Raw genomic sequence first — 24,497 nt, 5'->3', positions numbered from 1 at the left:
TGGCAAACAATGTACAAAGCAAGATGTAGAGTATAGGACTTTGGTGATGTGTTAGGCTTTGTCATCTGTCTATCATTGCAGTTGGGATATAATTGCAGTACTTAAAACTATCACAATTCTATTGCAGTAGTTGTGGTGTAAGTTGGGTCTAACACCTCGTCTGAGCCTTTTTGGACCCATATGTTGGTCTAATGCCAACCTTTTTTTACCCATATGTTGGTCTAATACCAGCCTTTTTTTACCCATATGTTGGTCTAATACCAGCCTATATGGACCTGTAAGTTGATCTAATATAGCTGGAATATTGCTGAGTGCGACGTTAAACAACAAACAAAACAAAATCTAATACCAGCGTATATGGACCTGTATATTGGTCTAATACCAGCCTATTGGACCCTATGTTTGTGTAATATCACCCTATGTGGACCTATATGTTGGTCTAACACCAACCTATATGGACCTGCATGTTGGTCAAATACCAGCCTATTTGGACCCACATGTTGGTGTGATATCACCCTCTGTGGACCTATATGTTGGTCTAACACCAACCTATATGGACCCATATGTTGGTCTAATACCAGCCTATTTGGACCCTATGTTGGTGTAATATCGCCCTATGTGGACCTATATGTTGGATCTTATACCAGTGAGGTAAGGCATATGTAAACCAACTCTCCAGCGTGTGAGTCCCAGTACTAAATGTTGTGTCTTCTGTTGCAGCTTCATGATGGTGCTCATCTGCCTCATCTTCAGTGTCTTATCTACCATAGACCAATACTCAACATTTGCAAATGAGACCTTGTTTTGGATGGTGAGTATGCTTTCTTGGTGTGGTCCTGTGTGAGTGACGACGATCTTCTGTTCCAGTTGTGTTCCCACACCTGTTTCTAACACTACTAGTTCTGCTTTAAAACAAATTACTATTACTGTTGTTTTTATCATTAGACAAGTAGATATAGAGATATAGTTGTTGTGGATTGACTGTGGTTTAACAATATCAGCACCATTGTTGGTTTAGAATCACACAAGAAGTGAAATGCATTTGTTTAACCTGCTTGTGTCAACCATGGCATTATCCCAGCCACATTGGAACACCGCTCTGTCCTGTCCTTTAATGCACACAAGAATAGCACCAGCCACCCAAATTAACCGTTCTACTCAGTACTTCCACCTCACTATTTAATCTATTAAGAACCATCAGATATTCCTACAATAACATCCTAATGTACACACACCACGCTCTAACCAACTCAACCCTCTAACCAGCTCCACCCATCTAACTAGCTCCACCCCTGAAACTAGCACCACCTCTCTGACGAGCTCTACCCATCTATCAAGCTCCACCCCCTAACTAGCTCACCCCTCTCACCAGCTCTAACCGTCTAACCAGCTCCACCCCACTAATCAGCTCCACACATCTAACTAGCTCCACCCATCAAACCAGCTCCACCTATCTAACTAGGTCTGCCCATCTAACCAGCTCCATCCCTCTAACTAGTTCACCCCTCTCAACAGCTCTACCCCACTAATCAGCTCCATCCCTCTAACTAGCTCTGCCCATCTAACTAGCTCCACCCATCTAACTAGCTCAACCCCTCTAACCAGCTCCACCTCTCTAACTAGCTCCACCCCTGAAACTAGCACCATCTCCCTGACGAGCTCTACCCATCTATCAAGCTCCAACCCCCTAACTAGCTCACCCCTCTAACCAGCTCTACCCCTCTAACCAGCTCCACCCCTCTCACCAGCTTTGGCCGTCTAACTAGATCCACCCATCTAACTAGCTCAACCCCTCTAACCAGCTCCACCCCACTAACCAGCTCCACATATCTAACTAGCTCCACCCATCAAACCAATCCAACTATCTAACTAGCTCTGCCCATCTAACCAGCTTCACCCCTCTAACTAGCTCGACCCTCTAACCAGTCTCCACCCCACTAACCAGCTCCACCTGTCTAACTAGCTCCACCCATCTAACTAGCTCAAACCCTCTAACTAGCTCCACCCATCAAATCAGCTCCACCCATCTAACTAGCTCTACCCATCTAACCAGCTCCATCCCTATATGTTCACCCCATCTAACAAGCTCCACCCGTCTAACTAGATCCACCCCTCTTACTAGCTCCACCCCTGTAACTAGCTCCACCCCTCTAACCAGCTCCACCACACTAACAGGTTCCACCCCCCTAACCAGCTTCACCTTTCTACTAATGAGCTCCACCATCTATCAAGCTCCAACCCACTAACCAGCTCCACCCCACTAACCAGCTCCACCCATCTAACTAGCTCTACCCATCTAACCAGCTCCATCCCTCTATCTATGTTCTCCCCCATCTATCGAGCTCCGCATGTCTAATTAGGTCATCCTTCTAACTAGCTCAGCTCCTCTAACCAGCTCCATCCCTCTAACTAGATCATCCCTCTCACAAGCTCCACCCCTCTAACTAGCTCCACCCATCAAATCAGCTCCACCCCTCTAACTAGCACCACCCCTCTAACCAGCTCCACCCCACTAACCAGCTCCACCCATCTAACTAGCTCAACCCCTCTAACTAGCTCAACCTCTCTAACTAGTACCACCCATCTAACTAGCTCCACCCATCAAACAAGCTCCACCCATCTAACTAGCTCTACCCATCTAACCAGCTCCATCCCTCTATCTATGTTCACCCCGATCTATTGGGCTCCGCATGTCTAATTAGGTCATCCTTCTAACCAGCTCCATCCCTCTAACTAGATCATCCCTCTCACAAGCTCCACCCCTCTAACTAGCTCCACCCCTCTGACCAGCTCCACCCCACTAACTAGCTCCACCCCTCTAATCAGCTCCACCTCTCTAATGAGCTCAACCCATCTATCGAGCTGCAACCCTCTAACTAGATCCACCCGTCTAACTAACTCAACCCCTCTAACTAGATCCACCCCTCTTACCAGCTCCACCCCTCTAACTAGCTCCACCCGTCGAACTAGCTCCACCCCTCTTACCAATCCCATCCCTCTAACCAGCTCCACCCATCTAACCACCTCCACCCCTCTAACTAGCCCCACCCCTCTTACCAGTCCCATCCATCTAACCAGATCCATCCCTCTAACCAGCTCCACCCCTCTAACTAGCTCCACCCCTCTTACCAGTCCCATCCCTCTAACTAGCTCCACCCCTCTAACCAGCTCCACCCCTCTAACTAGCTCCACCCCTCTTACCAGTCCCATCCCTCTAACTAGCTCCACCCCTCTAACTAGTTCCACCCCACTAACCAAATGCACTTCTCTAACCAGCACCACCCCTCTAACTAGTTCCACTATCTAACCCACCCCACCTATCTAACCAGCTCCGACTATCTAACATCAGCTGCACCTATCTAACCAGCTCAACACCTCTAACTAGTTCCACACATCTAACCCGCTCCACATATCTAATTAACTCAACCCCTTTAACAAGTTCCACCCATCTAACCCGCTCCACACATCGAACCAGCTCTGACCATCTAAGCTGTTCCACCCCTCTAACCAGCACCACCCCACTAACCATCTCCACCAATCTAACCAGCTGCACCGATCTAACCAGCTCCATCCCTTTATCTATGTCAACCCCTTTAACCAGCTCCACCCCTCTAACTAGCTCCACCCCTTAAACTAGCACCACCTCTCTGACAAACTCTACCCATCTATCAAGCTCCACCCCTCTAACTAGCTCACCCCTCTATCCAGGTCTACCCGTCTAACCAGCTCCACCCCACTAATCAGCTTCGGCCGTCTAACTAGCTCCACCCCTGAAACTAGCACCACCTCTCTGACGAGCTCTACCCATCTATCAAGCTCCACCCTTCTAACTAGTTCACCCCTCTAACCAGCTCTATCCCTCTAACCAGCTCCACCCCTATAACCAGCTCCACACATCTAACTAGCTCCACCCATCAAACCAGCTCCACACCTCTAACTAGCTCACCCCTCTATCCAGGTCTACCCGTCTAACCAGCTCCACCCCACTAATCAGCTTCGGCCGTCTAACTAGATCCACCCCTCTAACTAGCTCACCCCTCTATCCAGGTCTACCCGTCTAACCAGCTCAACCCCACTAACCAGCTCCACCCCTTTAACCAGCTCCACCCATCTAACCCGCTCCACACATCGAACCAGCTCTGACCATCTAAGCTGTTCCACCCCTCTAACCAGCACCACCCCACTAACCATCTCCACCAATCTAACCAGCTGCACCGATCTAACCAGGTTCACCCCTTCTAACCAGTTCAACACATCATCAAACTCTATTTGGCAAACTCCTCACATCTTGTGGTTATTTAGTTAGGTTCTGCATTTCACAGGCCTAGGATATTGTGTGGAACTGCTCCTGACCTCTAATGGTGTGGAGCTTCAGTGGTTAAGCTCAGTTTCCTTTGTCAGTGGTTTCAGTAGTGGTGCTGTAGTGGCTCTGTATGAAGCTGTAATGGAGCTGTAACAGGGCTGTAATTGGGCTGTAACAGGCCTGTAACGGGGCTGTAACGGAGCACTTAGGGGATATGTTTATTGCTGAAAGTAACCCTTCCCACCCATGGCCTCTGGTACAGTGAGAGTGTTTCAGTGTCTCTGATGGAATAGATTTTCCATCTCTCTTGTAGCAACTTAGATGGTGCTTCCCGTATTCTTGGTGGTTGTTTCTCGGTGGTTGAGAGTAGATGATGAAGTGTTAAGTGTTAAGTGCTTAATGTGCTGGTTCATAATCCATTCTAATGTTCTGTACAGATAGGGTTGTATAAAGTTGTTGTGAAGATCTCACATTGATGTTCAACACCATCCTCTTGGTGCAGGGGTCATTTTCAATGTTCTTATGTACCAATACTCTAATCCTCATAACTTGTCTGCATCAAAATCTTGTTAATCACAGGACCTTATTTGTAAACATGTACAATTGATGAACAATACAAATATTTATAAACAGAGCTGAGGGGGTTGAAGGTGGATGGGATAGGATGTGTAGTGTTTACCAGACTGCCATGGAGCCAGGTGATAGATGTAGGAACTAATCAGAGACAGTGGGTAGCATTTCATTAAACAGTCTTGTAAGTACTCATAAGCATCAAAACTAAGTCACATTGAAACATCGGCCATGTATAGCCCCCCTTCAGATGTGTGTTGGTATCACAGAGGCCGTTCAGCTGTGTGTTGGTGTCACAGAGGCCCTTCAGCTGTGTGATGGGTATCACAGAGGCCCTTCAGCTGTGTTTGGTGTCACAGAGGCCCTTCAGCTGTGTTGTGTCACAGAGGCCCTTCGGCTGTGCATTGGTATTCTCATAGGCCCTTTAGCTGTGTGTTGGTGTCACAGAGGCCCTCCAGCTATGTGTTGGTGTGACACAGGCCCTTTAGCTGTATGTTGGTATTCACAGAGGTCCTTCAGCTTAGTGTTGGTATTCACAGAGGCCCTTCAGCTGTGTGATGGGTATCACAGAGGCCCTTCAGCTGGGTGTTGGTATTCACAGAGGCCCTTCAGCTGGGTGTTGGTATTCACAGAGGTCCTTCAGCTGTGTGTTGGTATTCACAGAGGCCCTTCAGCTGTGTGATGGGTATCACAGAGGCCATTCAGCTGTGTGTTGGTATTCACAGAGGCCCTTCAGCTGTGTGATGGGTATTCACAGAGGCCCTTCAGCTGTGTGTTGGTGTCACAGAGGCCCTTCAGCTGTGTTGTGTCACAGAGGCCCTTCGGCTGTGCGTTGGTATTCTCATAGGCCGTTCAGCTGTGTGTTGGTGTCACAGAGGCCCTCCAGCTATGTGTTGGTGTGACACAGGCCCTTTAGCTGTATGTTGGTATTCACAGAGGTCCTTCAGCTTAGTGTTGGTATTCACAGAGGCCCTTCAGCTGTGTGATTGGTATCACAGAGGACGTTCAGCTGGGTGTTAGTATTTACAGAGGTCCTTCAGCTGTGTGTTGGTATTCACAGAGGCCCTTCAGCTGTGTGATGGGTATCACAGAGGCCCTTCAGCTGGGTGTTGGTATTCACAGAGGCCCTTCAGCTGTGTGATGGGTATTCACAGAGGCCCTTCAGCTGTGTGTTGGTATTCACAGAGGTCCTTCAGCTGTGTGTTGGTATTCACAGAGGCCCTTCAGCTGTGTGATGGGTATTTTTACAGAGGTCGTTCAGCTGTGTGTTGGTGTCACAGAGGCCCTTCAGCTGTGTGTTGGGAGTCACAGAGGCCCTTCAGCTGTGTTAAGTGTGACAGAGGTCCTTCAGCTGTGTTTGGTGTCACAGAGGTCGTTCAGCTGTGTGTTGGTATTCACAGAGGTCGTTCAACTGTGTGTTGGTATTCACAGAGGCCCTTCAGCTGTGTGATGGGTATCACAGAGGCCCTTCAGCTGGGTGTTGGTATTCACAGAGGCCCTTCAGCTGGGTGTTGGTATTCACAGAGGTCCTTCAGCTGTGTGTTGGTATTCACAGAGGTCGTTCAGCTGTGTGATGGGTATCACAGAGGCCATTCAGCTGTGTGTTGGTATTCACAGAGGTCGTTCAGCTGTGTGATGGGTATCACAGAGGACGTTCATCTGGGTGTTGGTATTCACAGAGGCCCTTCAGCTGTGTGTTGGTATTCACAGAGGTCCTTCAGCTGTGTGTTGGTATTCATAAAGGCCCTTTAGCTGTGTGTTGGGAGTCACAGAGGCCCTTCACCTGTGTTAAGTGTGACAGAGGCCCTTCAGCTGTGTTTGGTGTCACAGAGGTCGTTCAGCTGTATGTTGGTATTGACAGAGGTCCTTCAGCTGTGTGTTGGTATTCACAGAGGCCCTTCAGCTGTGTGATGGGTATCACAGAGGCCCTTCAGCTGGGTGTTGGTATTCACAGAGGTCCTTCAGCTGGGTGTTGGTATTCACAGAGGCCCTTCAGCTGGGTGTTGGTATTCACAGAGGCCCTTCAGCTGTGTGATGGGTATCACAGAGGCCATTCAGCTGGGTGTTGGTATTCACAGAGGCCCTTCAGCTGTATGATGGGTATCACAGAGGCCGTTCAGCTGGGTGTTGTTATTCACAGAGGCCCTTCAGCTGTGTGTTGGTATTCACAGAGGCCCTTCAGCTGTGTGATGGGTATCACAGAGGTCGTTCAGCTGTGTGTTGGTGTCACAGAGGCCCTTCAGCTGTGTGTTGGTATTCACAGAGGCCCTTCAGCTGGGTGTTGGGAGTAACAGAGGCCCTTCAGCTGTGTGTTGGTATCACAGAGGCCCTTCAGCTGTGTGTTGGGAGTCACAGAGGCCCTTCAGCTGTGTTAAGTGTGACAGAGGCCCTTCAGCTGTGTTTGGTGTCACAGAGGTCGTTCAGCTGTGTGTTGGTATTCACAGAGGCCCTTCAGCTGTGTGTTGGTATTCACAGAGGCCCTTCAGCTGTGTGATGGGTATCACAGAGGCCCTTCAGCTGGTTGTTGGTATTCACAGAGGCCCTTCAGCTAGGTGTTGGTATTCACAGAGGTCCTTCAGCTGTGTGTTGGTATTCACAGAGGTCCTTCAGCTGTGTGTTGGTATTCACAGAGGCCCTTCAGCTGTGTGATGGGTATCACAGAGGTCGTTCAGCTGTGTGCTGGTGTCACAGAGGCCCTTCAGCTGTGTGTTGGGAGTCACAGAGGCCCTTCAGCTGTGTTAAGTGTGACAGAGGCCCTTCAGCTGTGTTTGGTGTCACAGAGGTCGTTCAGCTGTGTGTTGGTATTCACAGAGGTCCTTCAGCTGTGTGTTGGTATTCACAGAGGCCCTTCAGCTGTGTGATGGGTATTCACAGAGGCCCTTCAGCTGTGTTTGGTGTCACAGAGGCCCTTCAGCTGTGTGTTGGGAGTCACAGAGGCCCTTCAGCTGTGTTAAGTGTGACAGAGGCCCTTCAGCTGTGTTTGGTGTCACAGAGGTCGTTCAGCTGTGTGTTGGGAGTCACAGAGGCCCTCCAGCTGTGTGTTGGTGTCACAGAGGCCCTCCAGCTGTGTGTTGGTGTCACAGAGGCCCTCCAGCTGTGTGTTGGTGTCACAGAGGCCCTTCAGCTGTGTGTTGGTGTCACAGAGGCCCTTCAGCTGTGTGTTGGTATCACAGAGACCCTTTAACTGTCTGTTGGTGCCACAGAGGCCCTTCGGCTGTGTGTTGGTGTCACAGAGGCCCTAAACCTGTGTCAGGTGTCACAGAGGCCCTTTAGCTGTATGTTGGTTATCACAGAGGCCCTTCAACTGTGTTGGAAGTCACAGAGGCCCTTCAGCTGTGCGTGGGGAGTCACAGAGGCCCTTCAGCTAGGTGTTGGTATTCACAGAGGTCCTTCAGCTGTGTGTTGGTATTCACAGAGGCCCTTCAGCTGTGTGATGGGTATCACAGAGGCCATTCAGCTGGGTGTTGGTATTCACAGAGGCCCTTCAGCTGTGTGATGGGTATCACAGAGGCCGTTCAGCTGGGTGTTGGTATTCAAAGAGGTCCTTCAGCTGTGTGTTGGTATTCACAGAGGCCGTTCAGCTGTGTGATGGGTATCACAGAGGTCGTTCAGCTGTGTGTTGGTGTCACAGAGGCCCTTCAGCTGTGTGTTGGGAGTCACAGAGGCCCTTCAGCTGTGTTAAGTGTGACAGAGGCCCTTCAGCTGTGTTTGGTGTCACAGAGGTCGTTCAGCTGTGTGTTGGTATTCACAGAGGTCCTTCAGCTGTGTGTTGGTATTCACAGAGGCCCTTCAGCTGTGTTTGGTGTCACAGAGGCCCTTCAGCTGTGTGTTGGGAGTCACAGAGGCCCTTCAGCTGTGTTAAGTGTGACAGAGGCCCTTCAGCTGTGTTTGGTGTCACAGAGGTCGTTCAGCTGTGTGTTGGGAGTCACAGAGGCCCTCCAGCTGTGTGTTGGTGTCACAGAGGCCCTCCAGCTGTGTGTTGGTGTCACAGAGGCCCTCCAGCTGTGTGTTGGTGTCACAGAGGCCCTTCAGCTGTGTTTGGTGTCACAGAGGCCCTTCAGCTGTGTTGTGTCACAGAGGCCCTTCGGCTGTGCGTTGGTATTCTCATAGGCCCTTTAGCTGTGTGTTGGTGTCACAGAGACCCTCCAGCTATGTGTTGGTGTGACACAGGCCCTTTAGCTGTATGTTGGTATTCACAGAGGCCCTTCAGCTGTGATTGTTATCACACAGGCCCTTCAGCTGTGTGATTGGTATCACAGAGGCCTTTCAGCTGAATGTTGGTATTCACAGAGGCCCTTAAGCTGTGTGTTGGGAGTCACAGAGGCCCTTTAGCTGTGTGTTGGTATTCACAGAGGCCCTTCAGCTGTGTGTTGGTGTCAGAGAGGCCCTTCAGCTGTGTGTTGGTGTCACAGAGGTCCTTCAGTTGTGTTAGGTGTGACAGAGGCCCTTCAGCTGTGTGTTGGTATCACAGAGGCCCTTTAACTGTCTGTTGGTGCCACAGAGGCCCTTCGGCTGTGTGTTGGTGTCACAGAGGCCCTTAAGCTGTGTTAGGTGTCACAGAGGCCCTTTAGCTGTATGTTGGTTATCACAGAGGCCCTTCAACTGTGTTGGAAGTCACAGAGGCCCTTCAGCTGTGCGTGGGGAGTCACAGAGGCCCTTTTAGCTATGTGTTGGAAGTCACAGAGGCCCTTCAGCTGTGTGTTGGGAGTCACAGAGGCTCTTCAGCTGTGTGTTGGTGTCACAGAGGCCCTTCAGCTGTTTGTTGGGAGTCACAGAGGCCCTTCAGCTGTGTGTTGGTGTCACAGAGGCCCTTCAGCTGTGTGTTAGGAGTCACAGAGGCCCTACAGCTGTGTTGAGTCACAGAGGCCCTTCAGCTGTTTGTTGGAAGTCACAGAGGCCCTTTGGCTGTGTGTTGGGTGTCACAGAGGCCCTTCAGCTGTGTGTTGGGAGTCACAGAGGCCCTTAAGCTGTGTGTTTGGAGTCACAGAGGCCCTTCAGCTGTGTGTTGGTGTCACAGAGGCCCTTCAGCTGTGTGTTGGTGTCACAGAGGCCCTTCAGCTGTGTTGGGAGTCAGAGGCCCTTCAGCTGTGTGTTGGGAGTCACAGAGGCCCTTCAGCTGTGTTGGGATTCAGAGGCCCTTCAGCGGTGTTAGGTGTCACAGAGGCCCTTCAGCTGTGTGTTGGTTATCACAGAGGCCCTTCAGCGGTGTTAGGTGTCACAGAGGCCCTTCAGCTGTGTGTTGGTTATCACAGAGGCCCTTCAACTGTGTTGGATGTCACAGAGGCCCTTCAGCTGTGTGTTGGTTATCACAGAGGCCCTTCAGCGGTGTTAGGTGTCACAGAGGCCCTTCAGGTGTGTGTTGGTTATCACAGACGCCCTTCAACTGTGTTGGATGTCACAGAGGCCCTTCAGCTGTGTGTTGGTTATCACAGAGGCCCTTCAACTGTGTTGGAAGTCACAGAGGCCCTTCAGCTGTGTGTTGGTTATCACAGAGGCCCTTCAACTGTGTTGGAAGTCACAGAGGCCCTTCAGCTGTGTGTTGGTTATCACAGAGGCCCTTCAACTGTGTTGGAAGTCACAGAGGCCCTTCAGCTGTGTGTTGGTTATCACAGAGGCCCTTCAACTGTGTTGGAAGTCACAGAGGCTCCTCAGCTGAAAGTTTGGAATTATGGATTTTTTGTGTGTATTGAATTTTGAACAGTTTATTACCATTCCTCTTAAACTGAGACAGAGCTAAACATGAATCTTTTATCCGATGAGGAAACCAAGTAGCAAATCATCTGCTCTTAGACTCCTGAAAGTCAATGTTTCTATTAGCAACATGTAAACAAGCCAAATTCTGTCATCAAGTGTTGGCTTCTGTTGGCATAAAGGGATTATTAATTGGATGTAAATCTCCACATTTAATGTGCATTATTTACTTTTATAGAGGTATTGATATCTAGAGAAGTGCAGTTATTTTTATTAGGGTATTAATTTCTGCTCAAGGCAAATGAGCATCAATACTAAACTGGCAAAGTTATTTTGACAGTCATAAATAACATGTTATGAGTTTTTTGTTTTGATGTATCCTTGGTTTATTTTCTGTATCATTATTTCTAAGGCTGTTACGAAGAGTTGGTCCAGTTATCTGAGTTCTGTTTGCATGACACGCCCATTATTGAGTTCCTGCCATACAGTAACTGGTTATATACCCCGCATCAATGTCTGTATGGCATATTTCAGTTATATCCCTACAGTTGGCTAAATACAGTGTCTTTTATTAGTTTGGCAGGGAGTCACTTTCAGGAAGACGTTAGATAAGAAGTATTAACACTCCACATGATTGATGTATGTGTTCTTGTAACTTGTCAAAATGCTTGATATTGAGAATGTCATAGCAGATGTAGCATCAGTGAAATTATGATATTTTGTCATGCATCTAGCCATCTATGCATCTAGCCATCAGAAATTAGACTGGACTGATCTTGTAATGTTACACTCTATAAGTGAGTTTTCAGTGTTCTGTAAGATTTGGCTGGTTGCCAAAATGTAAGCACTGTTGATCAGCAATGATAACAATGTTCTACAAGTTATATTAATAATACTGCGCAGCTGCACTGATGTAGATTTATGAAATAGTAAGGAAACCTAATAGATTATAATACACACAGTTGCCTCAATGATTATGTGCAGCGATATATTCATTTATGTATGCTAGAGCCTAAAGTAATATCCACATTTGACATGTTGCACAATGACACAAGATGTGACATATAGGTGTATTGTTTGTATTCTATATTGGTGTATAAGTGCCTACTGTCCCTATTGCTATCTCTTCAGCTGGCCGAGTACTATCTGGTAAGTCTTGCTATTGTTCTGCAGCATGTGTAGACATAACTAGTCCCCAGTACTTAACATAAATAAATAAATACATTAATATAAATTTAAAAAATAAAAAAAATAAAAAAATAAATAAATAAATAAATAAATAATTAATTAATTAATTAATTAATTAATTAATTAATTAATTAATTAATTAATTAATTAAATAAATAAATAAATAAATAAATAAATAAATAAATAAATAAATAAAATTGAGAGACACTGTTCAAAGTGGTATTAGCAGCAATTAAACGCATGACAAATTATGCATTAACTTGACAAGTAGATCAAGTTAAACATTTTGATTATTAAGCACTTTATAAGGCATTAATAGATCCTCAAAGGAAAGATCTGACATGAACCACATTAATTTGAAGCTGAAGTATTTTTGTATTTGAAAATGTAAATTCATTTGGTTACAGATGTGAATTGTGATTTATTATCCAATATGTATCAGGAGAAGGCCTAAATAAGGAGCAAATTATTGTTGGAAGAGTCTGTAATTTACATCTAAAAGGTGATTATATTCTGGCTAATTGATTTGGTTGGGCTACTAAATACCTGTCGTTCTCCTGTTCATGATGAAGTACCGAGAAAGACTGCACCATGGAGACCTATACTCCTCGTTTTCAAATGTCAAAATCATGATAGTTCTCAAATCTCATCCACGAAGGCAAGATATAGACATTTATAATCGATAACACCAAGATAGCATCCTTAAGCTTTAGGTGTAGTACTAACAGGACTAATCTGTAGCCCACAGTAACTATGTAATGTATGCATCTAATACCATACCAGTACAATAATCACCCAAATGTTTCGTACTGTCTCAGACACCTTTGAGCTGCCGTTATCAAGTAACAAGAAAACATTGATATTGTATTAATAAATGAGTTTTTTTGCATAGAATTGGGCCCCTGTTCCATGGATCTCCCGCTAAGATGATCGCACTCCCATACCTTAGCATAGGACTATGAACTTAGTAGCGCTATGATTGCTTTGTGGAAAGGGACCCAGGGCAATATTAGCTCAATCTCATTAAAATCTGATCTTAGTTCTCGCTACTGCTAAACAAGGATCGGAGGATATCCCATTACGGGTCACGTCAGAACGACCTTTCGCGATTTTGACCGACCAATGAAATGACTGACAAGAAATTGACATAAGCCAATCAGAAGGCAGCTTTCTCGAGCTTTACGAAACTAGTTTCAAACTGGCGACTCGAAACATATTTTGACGTATCCTCGATTAAAAAAATAAAACTGATAAGAAGAACATTCTGGAATGGCTTATAGATGGCCTAGATTGTACGGATATAATCATAAAACACGTAACTGTCATTCGGAATACCCCGTGTTAAATATTTCGTGGTTGCATGATTAGAAAATACATTCCGACTGTCACTTTCATGATCTGGTAAGCGATGCTCTGATTGGTTGGATGAAAGGTCGTTCTGACATGACCCTTAATGGGATGTCCTCAGATCTTTGTTTGGCGATAGCGAGAACTAAGATCTGATTTTAATGAGATTGATATTAGCTGTGCTGGTATTGCTGTAAGTGGTTATGTATTAGGATGTATACACTGGGCAATATGAGGCTTTATATAACAGATGATATAACAATATTAGGCATGAATGTTGTAGAGTGAGATGATATACAGCATGTGTGGTCATATAACTGTATACCAGGGGGCACGGGTGGCCCAGTCATCTAATGTGCTGCAGTTTGCACACCAGAAACCATTGATCTTGGGTTCAAATCCTGGTTTAGGTTTGTCGGCACCATAACTGTGCTTGTGGGCTTCACCAAAATGGTAAACGTCTGAGACCTACATCACTTAGGGCTTTCCTCCCACATTAAGCTGACATGCCGTGATGTAACTATTCAATGTGACGTTAAATTCAACTCACTACCTGCATCAAGGATGATAGCTCAGCTTAATCAGCAGGTGATATGATAGTGGTCAAATCTAAATGGACATGACTTCACTATTATTGTCTCATTATCTACTCTATTAAATGCAGTGGGTTGTTTGGAGTGAAGTTTAAGGATTTATAGTTTCAAGCACTGTGGAAACTATGCACATTAATTTATTTTTATAATGTTTGAGATGTATTATAGAAGAAACATGGTGAATCAGTTAATATATATTCAACCATAAGCGCTGTGATATTGCTGGAATGTTGCTAAAAGCGGCGTAAAACCATTCTCACTCACTCACTCAACCTTAAGCCTTTGTTTATCACCTGGTCAATGTACTATTTTCTTGAAAACCAGGGGCAGTGGGTAGCCTAGTGGTTAAAGCTTGGGAGACGGGCTCGATTCCCTGCCTATTTCTGGTGTCCCCTTGTGATATTGCTAAATATTGCTAAAAGTAGCATTAAACCGTAATAATTTACTCACTCACTCACACACTCTACAAAACCATAGGGTTGGTGGTTGTAACAAAAATAAGAAAAGAATTGAAAAGAATCTTTGAAAGCCAGTTTTCATAACCATGATCAATTCTGTAAAATAAGAAAAAAGCTATAATGAAACGAAAGTTGATTCCAGGAGTGTGTCTGTAAATCAGACACACCTCACTGTTCTGTGGAATACATGTATATCTGTATTCCTGAAATTTGTAATACAAAAGAAATCTAATCAACTTTTGTAATATTTTCATCTGTCAGATAAATTACCGTTAACACATGCCTGAAGATATTTTGATTCATGAATGGAAACTTTAGACAATACAAACTGTCACTGAAATATCTTCCATATACATCCATATAAACATTTAAAAAACGACTCTTCTATGACTTTGGAATATAAGTATCAAATCAAAACCACGTCAAAGCCAGTAGGAATAAATGTAAGGAAACACCTCTGCCCCAGTCCTTGGTTGACAGGTTCTTATCCTGATATGAGCGAATGCAGTTCTGAAGTATTCATCTGTTTTAAACACATGACAAGCACCCAATACATGCTATGTAAAATGACAAAATGAGTGTTATACAACTTTAGGAACAATGTAATACTTATCAGTCATGGACTGTGATAATACATTTATTGCATTACAATTCTAAAGTACTGTTTGACCAATAAGGTTTCAAACTATATTTAGGATATCAAATCAATGATAACGTACCTCAGAATTCAAAATACAATATTCATCTCCCAATTAAAGGCTTTGATGAAATTAAAAAGACTTAACCCTTTCCATGGTAATAAACAGGATCTGAACATGTTAAGATGAAGAAATTGTTCAGAATCTGTATATTTCCAAATATATACCAGTTAATGCATGAATGCAGTATATGTAGATATTGATGAGAAATTGCTTTGAAGGTGCATTGAACCAATATTTGATCTTCTGACATTAACCCCTGCCAGTGTCTGCCCGTAGAGTGATATGGGTGTTAATCACCAGCCTATTGTATAAGCCACCGTAACAACCTCCCCTGTAAGAGGATGCTAACATGTGTAGATGCTCCTGTATCATGTTCTAGTAGTCTTAGCGTTATTGTCCCATTGCTTCACATCATGCGTGTAGAAACAGCGTAAGAGATCTCTTCCATATGGAGTAAAGGTTTGTCTAGATTGAAAATGGATGGTGTATTTTGAAAGAATGTTGTATGTTCTACTAAACATTGTTGGGCATGGCTTACTGATGGTGAAAGATTCTTTCCACATGGTTCAGTGTTTCTTTGCACATCTCTTTGACCGCTAGACTCTACGTGAACTAGCACTGCAGAAAGGCATCATGTAACCATAGTGACCTAATATGGTTTTCCGCGATGATGTGGATCCTCCGTTGCCACTTGTCTCTGATGGTTCTTCAGTCTTTGTTTGTACATAGGGCTGTTACGTGGCTACCTTCATATGGACTCCGCCTTCAATTGATGACGTACACTGTTGTTGTTTAATCAGAGACGGTGGAAATTCAGTTTATTTGTACTTGTTGTGCTTCTTGGTTTATATCATTGCTGTCTGTTATTGTATGAGTGTGTTTATTTGTTGATGCATTTCAGATTGTTTGAGAACTTTGTACGAGACACACAAGGCAAGCAAATCTTGAGTCCTGGCATGTTGAATCTTGAAATAATTTTACTTCAGAATATGCCTTGAAAAGTATTTGAATGAAAACTAAATGACCCGATAAGACCTTGAATTTTTTAAATAATAAGTTAAAGTAATGTGTTCAAATTCAGTTTATTTCCACATCCAGGCACAAAATATTTCTGACAATATCTGGAACTTACATTATCATTTCAAGATAGATAAAGTTTCCAATGTACATCTCCAATAATATGAGTGTCGTGTCGAAGTGTAAATCAATACTTGCTGTTTAAAAATATATACAATGTATAAGTTTACCTGGCTTTGTCCACCATTAGAGACTGAGTCATTGGCATCCATTTTTAGCTTGCCTTGGCAAAGCCCGAGTGAGCTTACATCGTCATGGCTGTTATGTCTGTGGTCGTTGTCTATCAACATCTTCCTCTCTAAAACCACTGGACCAGCAATGGCTACTTTAGAGCATGATGATCCAAGTCATTTCTTGTCCTACTCAAAAGGAGTTAAAGAAGGCTATGTTTTTCATATGACTATGGTTAATCTCTCATGGTGTTCTTTAACTTCTTTTGAGTATTATGTTGTTAAATATAGTTAACATTTATGAAGAACTTTATTTTCTCTATAATTATCTTCTCAGAAGGACCAAGGGGCAGAAAGCAAAAAACAAATATGAATGCAAATGTCAAGAGTTTTCAAGGCTTTTTGATCAGTGTCATTTTCCCAATTAAGGGCCTTAACCTACAATAAAATTCCAGTTCCCAACCTTCCCGAACTAGGCTGGAACTTCCTAGGCTCGATCATGTCACCACCAGTGGCTGTTACAAGTTATGTCCCTTTTGAGTCCCTCCTACTGACCAATCAGATTCCATCTTTCTTATCACATGTATTTGCGTCAAAGAAAATGGTGGCACCCAGTCAAGAAGATCTGATTGATAATCAACATCTATATTGTAATAAAACAGGTCTTACCCTACGAAGTGCATTAAATCAGATTTACAAAATATCTGTTGGTGCCCAATTGATGGTACACATGCATTGCCAATCCTGTTGTCAACCAAAATCTGCACATTGAGATCTACCGTATTCGACGTAATAAGCTCCCTGCTCTAATAAGCGCCCCTGGCGATGTTTGCTAATATATTGGCTAGTGAACAATCCCAGTTAGCACACCTTCTGATTGATCAATGTTCACAAGACTTATTTATTCATGTATAATACGCACTCTTGTTATATGCCCCCTTAATTATGAGAAATCAATTTCTGGAAAATATATCTGTCGTGTATGATACACACATACTTTTGTTTTGTATCATTTCAGGCTGTCAGCATAAACTACGAAATTTACGATCTTTTAACCCTGATGGGTTTTTTTACCAAATTTTTTTTCTAAGAAGAGCCCCCTATTTCTAATTTTGAGAGTGCCCCGGGTGCTTATTATGTCGAATATGGTATGTTGTTTACAAACCAGATGTCTAGTTTGGGATATGATTTTGATTGGACTATGCATTGACTTGTTAGTCCAGCCAAAATGTAACTCCAGAATTCCAATGTAATTCAGCAAGGATTAAAACTGGACATTCATGGTCAGCTGATGCCCGTCCTCGGGAATATGGATCGGTATTTAGCTTTAGCTATTGTAGCATCCCAGATCCCACAAAATCCCAGAGAATTGAAACTCTGAGCGAATGACAATAAATGGTTTCAACTTTTAGGTTTCATAATCAGTGTTTAACTCCAGTGTAGAAAAAAAGTTTGCTTTTCTTAACAAGTGGAATAATTAGAGTTGAAGTATATTTTTAAATCTATACTTCTTAAATGGCACAAGACCTCATAAATTGAAATTGTTTGAAGGAGATTTAACAGCTAAATAGTTGTAGCTACAACAATGTTGTTGCAACTGAATTGCTGTTTTGATAAATTAATGCAGAAAGTAAGGAATTGGAGTATCAATACTGACTTTTCCTTTAGAAGGCTATCAATTACAATGGCTGTCTGAAATCAGAATACAGATGCTGACAGAAACTACTCGGCTTCTTTGGCTGAATCACAGTGCCAATGAGCTAGATGAAGTTTTTTCTAAATGTCACATGAATATGATATTAGTTTTAATGAATTTTTCATATTTTACATCTTTTATCATTAAAATATGTTTTTCTCCAACCCAACATTTTGATTTAAAAAAAAGAAAATATAGGAAGATATGGAGGCAGATGTGGCCAAGTTGATATGAAATGTCAAAGCTCTTATAAAGTACATCCTATTTTGTTGTTATGTTGTTGGTATTTTTAAAACTCTTTTGGAATATATACATTTGAAGACAAACTTGCCTGTCCTTGTGTTAATCTGTAGAATCACCTCAAGTGTAGTTTATGAATACAAACACATCTCCTAAAGTCAGAAACTGACTCCTCTGTTTGTTAATGTGGTATTTGATGAGAAATTTGGCAGAGCATGAAGAATTAGTGAAAACAAGCCTATAATCAGAACTGTCTTCCAAAAAATACGATGACATGATATTCGTGTGGAACACTGATACCGTTTTGTTTCTTCACCAGTTTTTTTTAACTTTGATTAGCATCTAACCACAGAGTTCATTCTGACATGGTATTTGATTTGTTCCGATGCGATATGACTACATGAATACATTTATTCTTGTCATGAATTCTATTATTCGTTGCCTCACACCAAAAAAAGTCAAATGCACTTTGCATGATTTTCTTTTCAGGAAATATTTTTAGTAACGTTCTTTGGCCTGGAATACGCGATCCGCTTGTGGTCGGCAGGATGCAGAAGCAAGTACATGGGGCTGAAAGGACGGGTCCGGTTTGCCAGGAAACCTATCTCCATCATAGGTGAGTTCAGGGTCTCAGTACCATCAACAGGCTACAAGTAATAGTTTCTGGGATTTGAAAATATGCCTCAGTTAAAATGTGACATCACAATCTGCAGTTGTTTAGCAATGGCAGCTACATTTTTGCATCTAATTTCTAACTTCAGTGTAAATGGAAGAATAATTTGAGGTACATGTAGGTGCAGCATTAACTGAGTGAGTGAGTGAGTATGGTTTTACACCGCTTTTAGCAATATTCCAGCAATATCACGCCGGGGGACAACAGAAATGGGCTTCACACATTATACCCATGTCGGGAATCGAACCCGGGGCTTCAGCATGACGAGCGAACGCTTTAACCACTAGGCTACTCGACCGCCCGCAGCATTAAGTAAAATGATGACATGACCTCAGAAGGGTCGTTGAAGCCCTGATCCTGATCGACCGCCTCCATGGTCTGGTGCATTGAGCGTCTGCCCGGAGAGTGGAAGGTCAGGGGTTCGTTCCCCGGCTGCATCATACCAAGAGACGTTAAGAGATGGTACTTGTTGTTACCCTGTCTGGCACTAAGGGGAAAAACAAGGATTTTGTCTGCTCAGAGCCAGTATACTGTGTCTGAATGGGGTATTCATATTAAACTGTGGGCAGTGGGCTAGCACAATAAAATTAGTCCGCAGCCACACACACATACACATGGATGCATGTCGCTATATAAGTGCAATAATCTTGAACGTGTCGTTAAGCCCCATTTCACCTGATCCTCTGTACACAGGGCACTCTCTCTGTCAGTGGTGTTGTGTTTTTGCAATTTCATTTCTTAGAGTCTCAAATGAATTACTTGAAGTATTTCAGAATTTACATATAAAAACAGCTGGTAAAAGGTAACGCTTTCACCAGGAAACTTAGTGCTTCAGATGAATTAACTGAGGTCCAGCATGCCGAGAGTTGTAAGCCCTGCCCCAAGGGACTTCCTTGCAGTGAAAGTAGTGGCAGCTTGATGTGAATAAATCAGTGTCAAGTTAAAATATCAATTACTGATATGGAAATTGTGCTGACTATCAAAAATATAGAAAAATTTGAAGAATAAAAAACAAAAAAATATATATATTAGACGAAGTACTCTTTCATTTCTATTTACTGCATCAACACGAATGTCACTGACCTACTTTTACAAATATGGAAACGTCATAGAACAAACCAGATGACATCACTATCCTATGACGTCACCTAACAACGGGCTTGATAATGGCCTGTCGTCAAGCAATATGAGGGCATTATCAAGTTACAGTGGCCCGCTCATTTCTGATAACATGCAGGCGGTTTAATGATAATTCTATCAATTTTAGCTATAATGTGTATTAGCATGGCTTATCATGGCAACAGAGTGTATTGTTGCAGCCCTCCAACTCACTCACTCATGCACCAAACAATGATCTGCCACTGAACCTGGCGAACCACGAGTGATGGGAGTCAATATAAAATGGGAACGCCAGAGAATCTCAGTTTCGATTATGCATCTAAACAGGGACCATTGGGTGTGAAAGTGAAAATACAGGTGAATGGATCCCTGAAAATCATGGATGACACAAGATGTTTTGGAAAGAGGTAATCATGTCCCGCTCTACCGGTAGCACTCACCACTCACACAATTTGCATAAAGACGTGTTTGTTTTTTTCAAACCAGGACTATTCCTACTATACCACAGTGATAGTTTAGCATCAAACAATATATCGTCACAGCAAAAAAAAGTGTAGGTTTCCGTTTTCCGGAAACATTCAGGATACCTTTCCACTTTGAGTCCAGTCTGGATAGCTTCCAGAACCTTCAGCAATCTGCAATTTTCTTGGAAAGTTTCAAATATTTTTTATCTGTTTCACACTTAATTGAACAAATTGCACCCCCCAAATTTTGACAATTTTTTGGAAGGTTTCTGAAAGGTTCTTGAAGGTATCCTGTCGGATTCAAAGTGTGAAAGGTTTCCAGAAGGTTTCTGGGAAATGGAAACCTACCCTTTTTTTTTTGCTGTACATGTGGCTATCTATGGGTTTGGGTAGTCCTCTGGGTACCTGGGTCCTACTCAGTATCCACCCGACCCGAGTACCCGAGTTACCCCACCCAGGCCTAGTATTTTTATGTAGGAATTATTTTCTTCGTACTGTGTGGTGCAGGTGAGCTACAGACCGGTTCCTGTTGTGTTCCTTGAGTGACTGGAAACATGTAGTCAGTGTGGCGGATAAGGGGGAATTAGTTTGTTCAGGGACGTGATCTCTAAGGTGAGGTGAGGTGAAATTGGGTTTAACTTCGCGTCCCAGATTATTGCACTTATATAGCGACGTGCATGCACGTGTATGTGTGTGTGTGGCTGCTTGTACTAGTCCGGACTGATGCCGATTTATAGTGCTAGCTCACTGAGATACCATGCCGCAGTTTAACATGAATACCCCACTCAGACACAGTATACTGACTCCGAGCCGACCAGTCCTTGTTTTAGCCCCTTAATGCCGAGCGCCAGACAGGGTAACAACAAGTACAATCTTTTAAGGTCTTTTTGTATGACGCGGCCCGGGATCGAACCCTGGACCTTCCGCTCTCCGGGCGGACGCTCTACCACAAAACCACAGAGGCGGTCCGATTTCTAAGGAATCAAGAATGGACTGTTAACTTTGTTTCCTCACTCGTCTTCTGTAGAGATTAATTTGAACAAGTCTCTGCATATTTTGTCACATCAGCTTAGGGGCTGGTAAATGTACTTGTGATGTTAATGTTCCTGTAATCACATGCTTCATGGGAAAAAAGAACTGTATTCAGTGTACATCTTAATAGACATGAAGAGAAAATTGAGAAGCAATAAATGTCAAAGAATGAATAATTTTGTGTGGTGTTTTTATGAAGTGTTTGGGCAAATCAATACAGAAAATCACATTTCTCTGCAAGATTGCCAATGTGATTTCACATTTCCTTGAACCTGAGGGCTTTTACTTTTTGTGTCCCCTTTGTGGTCATTTTTCACAGTATTGATTGAGTTGGGCAAAAAGAATTTCTTGTCACTTCAGTGGAAGGCCGTCAACCCAAGGTGAAGGTCATCCTCCTCAGCTCTGATATTTCACTCAATCATCAGGAAGAGTCTCATACGAACTTTTAATCAAATGTCATAGTTTTATTGATTAAATCTGAATTGAAATATGTCTCATATGTCATGGGACAATAAAATTGGAAAGCAGAAGAAGATTTGATATTCCTGACTCACCAAAATGTCTGAGATTGTCGGTGTTATGATATGCTGACCCTCCATCCTCTGCAAATTGTTCATTTAAAACTCATGTGATGTAATTGAATGTACAGTCAAGTCTCGTTAATCCGACACTCGTTAATCCGACAATCGGCTTTATCCGACACAAATGATGGGAACCGATTTAATCAGTGCTATTTAGACCCATTAATCCGACAGTCTTGCACTCCGACTCCGACACACCTAATTTGCAACGAATTGCTGAAATCACTCATTAATCAGTCTCGTTAATCAGACACAGTGATCAGCGTACTCATATGTCATCTGCCTGCGAGTACACAGCCCCATGTTTTGATGCGAAACGAGTCGACGAGTAGCTGCATATTTCAACGGCTGCAGAGATAAACTTGCTTAACAATAAACAATTACTGCTTTAAATAAACAAAACAGCATTAATCACATGCCTAGATTACCTCAATCTCATTAAAATCGGATACAAATTCTGGCTACCGCTGAGGACATCCCATTACAGGTCACGTCAGCACGACCTTTCGCGAACTTTGACCGACCAATGAAATTACTAACAGGAAGTCTAATAGCCACTAAGAAAGCAGCTTTCTTAAGCATCGCGGCACTAGTTTCAAATTAGCGACTTCCATTCCAGACTATGCTTTAAAAATCAGTCAAATATTTTGAATCAGTCATACAGTCCGTAACAGTAGTTTTGTGTTAAACCTTATGATTAGAAAACATATTCCGCTGACAATGTAACCCAACAATATGAATATTTCATTTTTCATTTTCCTACGTGTTCGTATCGTTATCTTTCGTGTTGTTGTCCAATTTTCGATCCCGAATGTTTATTCTACCTAATTCCGTTTATCTGACATACTCGTTAATCCGACATAATCATATGCAACCAACAATGTCGGATTAACGGGACTTGACTGTATATTTTTACATGATAATGTATATGGAGAACATCTTCTTCCCTGCCAGTGTATATGTATGTGGAGAAGTATCTTATTATCGCCCTGCCAATTTTGTTCAATGTAAGTTTTTAGTCGTATCAGTGTGGACGCCGTATCCATTGTTAGCTCACCTGATTTCAGTCAGATGAGTTAATGTCGTGATCTATTTGTCACCAAGGTTCACTAAATGCAATATAATACAGGATATTTAACATAGAACAACAACAATACCAAGACATCGATACCCCACTAAATGCAATTAACCAGAAATTGTTATCCATAAAGATGTATGTTTTCTTTTTAAATCCACTGTTTATTCCTCATACTGAATATTTACCGTCCCAGAATACGCCAAGACTGATTAAATACAATGTTTATTCCTAATACAGGATATTTACCATCCCAAAACACGCTAAGACTCATTAAATACAATGTTTATTCCTCATACAGGATGACCTCTGTGTCAATTGATGGTGTTCCCCAAGTCTTATTTTGGCATGTGGTTTTGTCATTGTGTCCTGAAAGTTCATATGTGTGTGAAGGCTGATATCATTGGGGTTCATCATTGGAGATCAAAGAGATCTTATTGGCATTGCGATAGCAAAGTTACTGCGCATAATGTACAATGGCTGCGTGATATCAAGGTGTATACATGGTGTATGTAATGGCTATATATGATATCAAGGTGTATACATGGTGTATTTAATGGCCATGTGATATCAAGGTGTATACATGGTGTATTTAATGGTCATGTGATATCAAGGTATATACATAGTGTATTAAATAGTCATGTGTTATCAAGGTGTATACATGGTGTATGTAATGGCTGTGTGGTATCAATCTGTATACATAGTGTATTAAATGGTCATGTGGTATTAAGGTGTATACATGGTGTATTTAATGTCTGTGTGATATCAAGGTGTATACATGGTGTATTTAATGTCTGTGTGATATCAAGGTGTATACATGGTACAAGTAATAGCTGTGTGATATCAAGGTGTATACATGGTGTATGTAATGGCTGTGTGATATCAAGGTGTATACATGGTGTATGTAATGGCTATGTGATATGAAGGTGTATACATGGTGTATGTAATATCTGTGTGATATCAAGGTGTATACACGATGTATGTAATGTCTGTGTGGTATCAAGGTGTATGCATGATGTATGTTATGGCTGTGTGATATGAAGGTGTATACATGGTGTATGTAATGGCTGTGTGATGTCAAGGTGTATACATGGTGTATGTAATGGCTGTGTGATATGAAGGTGTATACATGGTGTATGTAATGGCTGTGTGATGTCAAGGTGTATACATGGTGTATGTAATGGCTGTGTGATATGAAGGTGTATACATGGTGTATGTAATGGCTGTGTGATGTCAAGGTGTATACATGTAGTATGTAATGGCTGTGTGATGTCAAGGTATGTAGACATCACTGTAACTTCACATTAGTAGACATGATGAGGACATTTCCAAATTTGAAGCTTCAGTGACAAAAGATAATGTCCAACACAATTCCATCTTGCGACTTACCATATGGCTCCGTGTTTTTTTCTGGGGAACAATTGACTTGCCTTTGCAAGTGTTTGTAGGGCAGAATACGCTCATCCTAGAAAATTGTGTACACATGGTATTATCACTTTATTATAGTGATTCATAAACA

General features: G+C 42.9%; 1 protein-coding gene across 3 annotated transcripts in view; it reads left to right on the top strand.

The window, feature by feature from the left end:
* The window catches only part of LOC124140336 (potassium voltage-gated channel subfamily KQT member 1-like), a 158,923-nt gene that overhangs the window by 63,867 nt on the left and 70,559 nt on the right, over positions 1-24,497 (top strand). For 2 of the 3 annotated variants that reach the window (XM_048384046.1, XM_048384047.1), the window contains exons 3-5: positions 721-811; positions 11,696-11,713; positions 18,524-18,650. In XM_048384046.1, the coding sequence (XP_048240003.1) occupies positions 721-811; positions 11,696-11,713; positions 18,524-18,650 (236 nt within the window). The remainder of the gene's footprint in view (positions 1-720; positions 812-11,695; positions 11,714-18,523; positions 18,651-24,497) is intronic. The other variant, XM_048384048.1, reaches the window with a different exon arrangement.

Source organism: Haliotis rufescens, unplaced genomic scaffold, assembly GCF_023055435.1.
Source record: "Haliotis rufescens isolate VD_foot unplaced genomic scaffold, xgHalRufe1.0.p SCAF_5, whole genome shotgun sequence".
NCBI lineage: Eukaryota > Metazoa > Mollusca > Gastropoda > Lepetellida > Haliotidae > Haliotis > Haliotis rufescens.
Note: the sequence above shows the minus strand (reverse complement) of the source record. Positions and strands in the feature narration are given on the sequence as shown.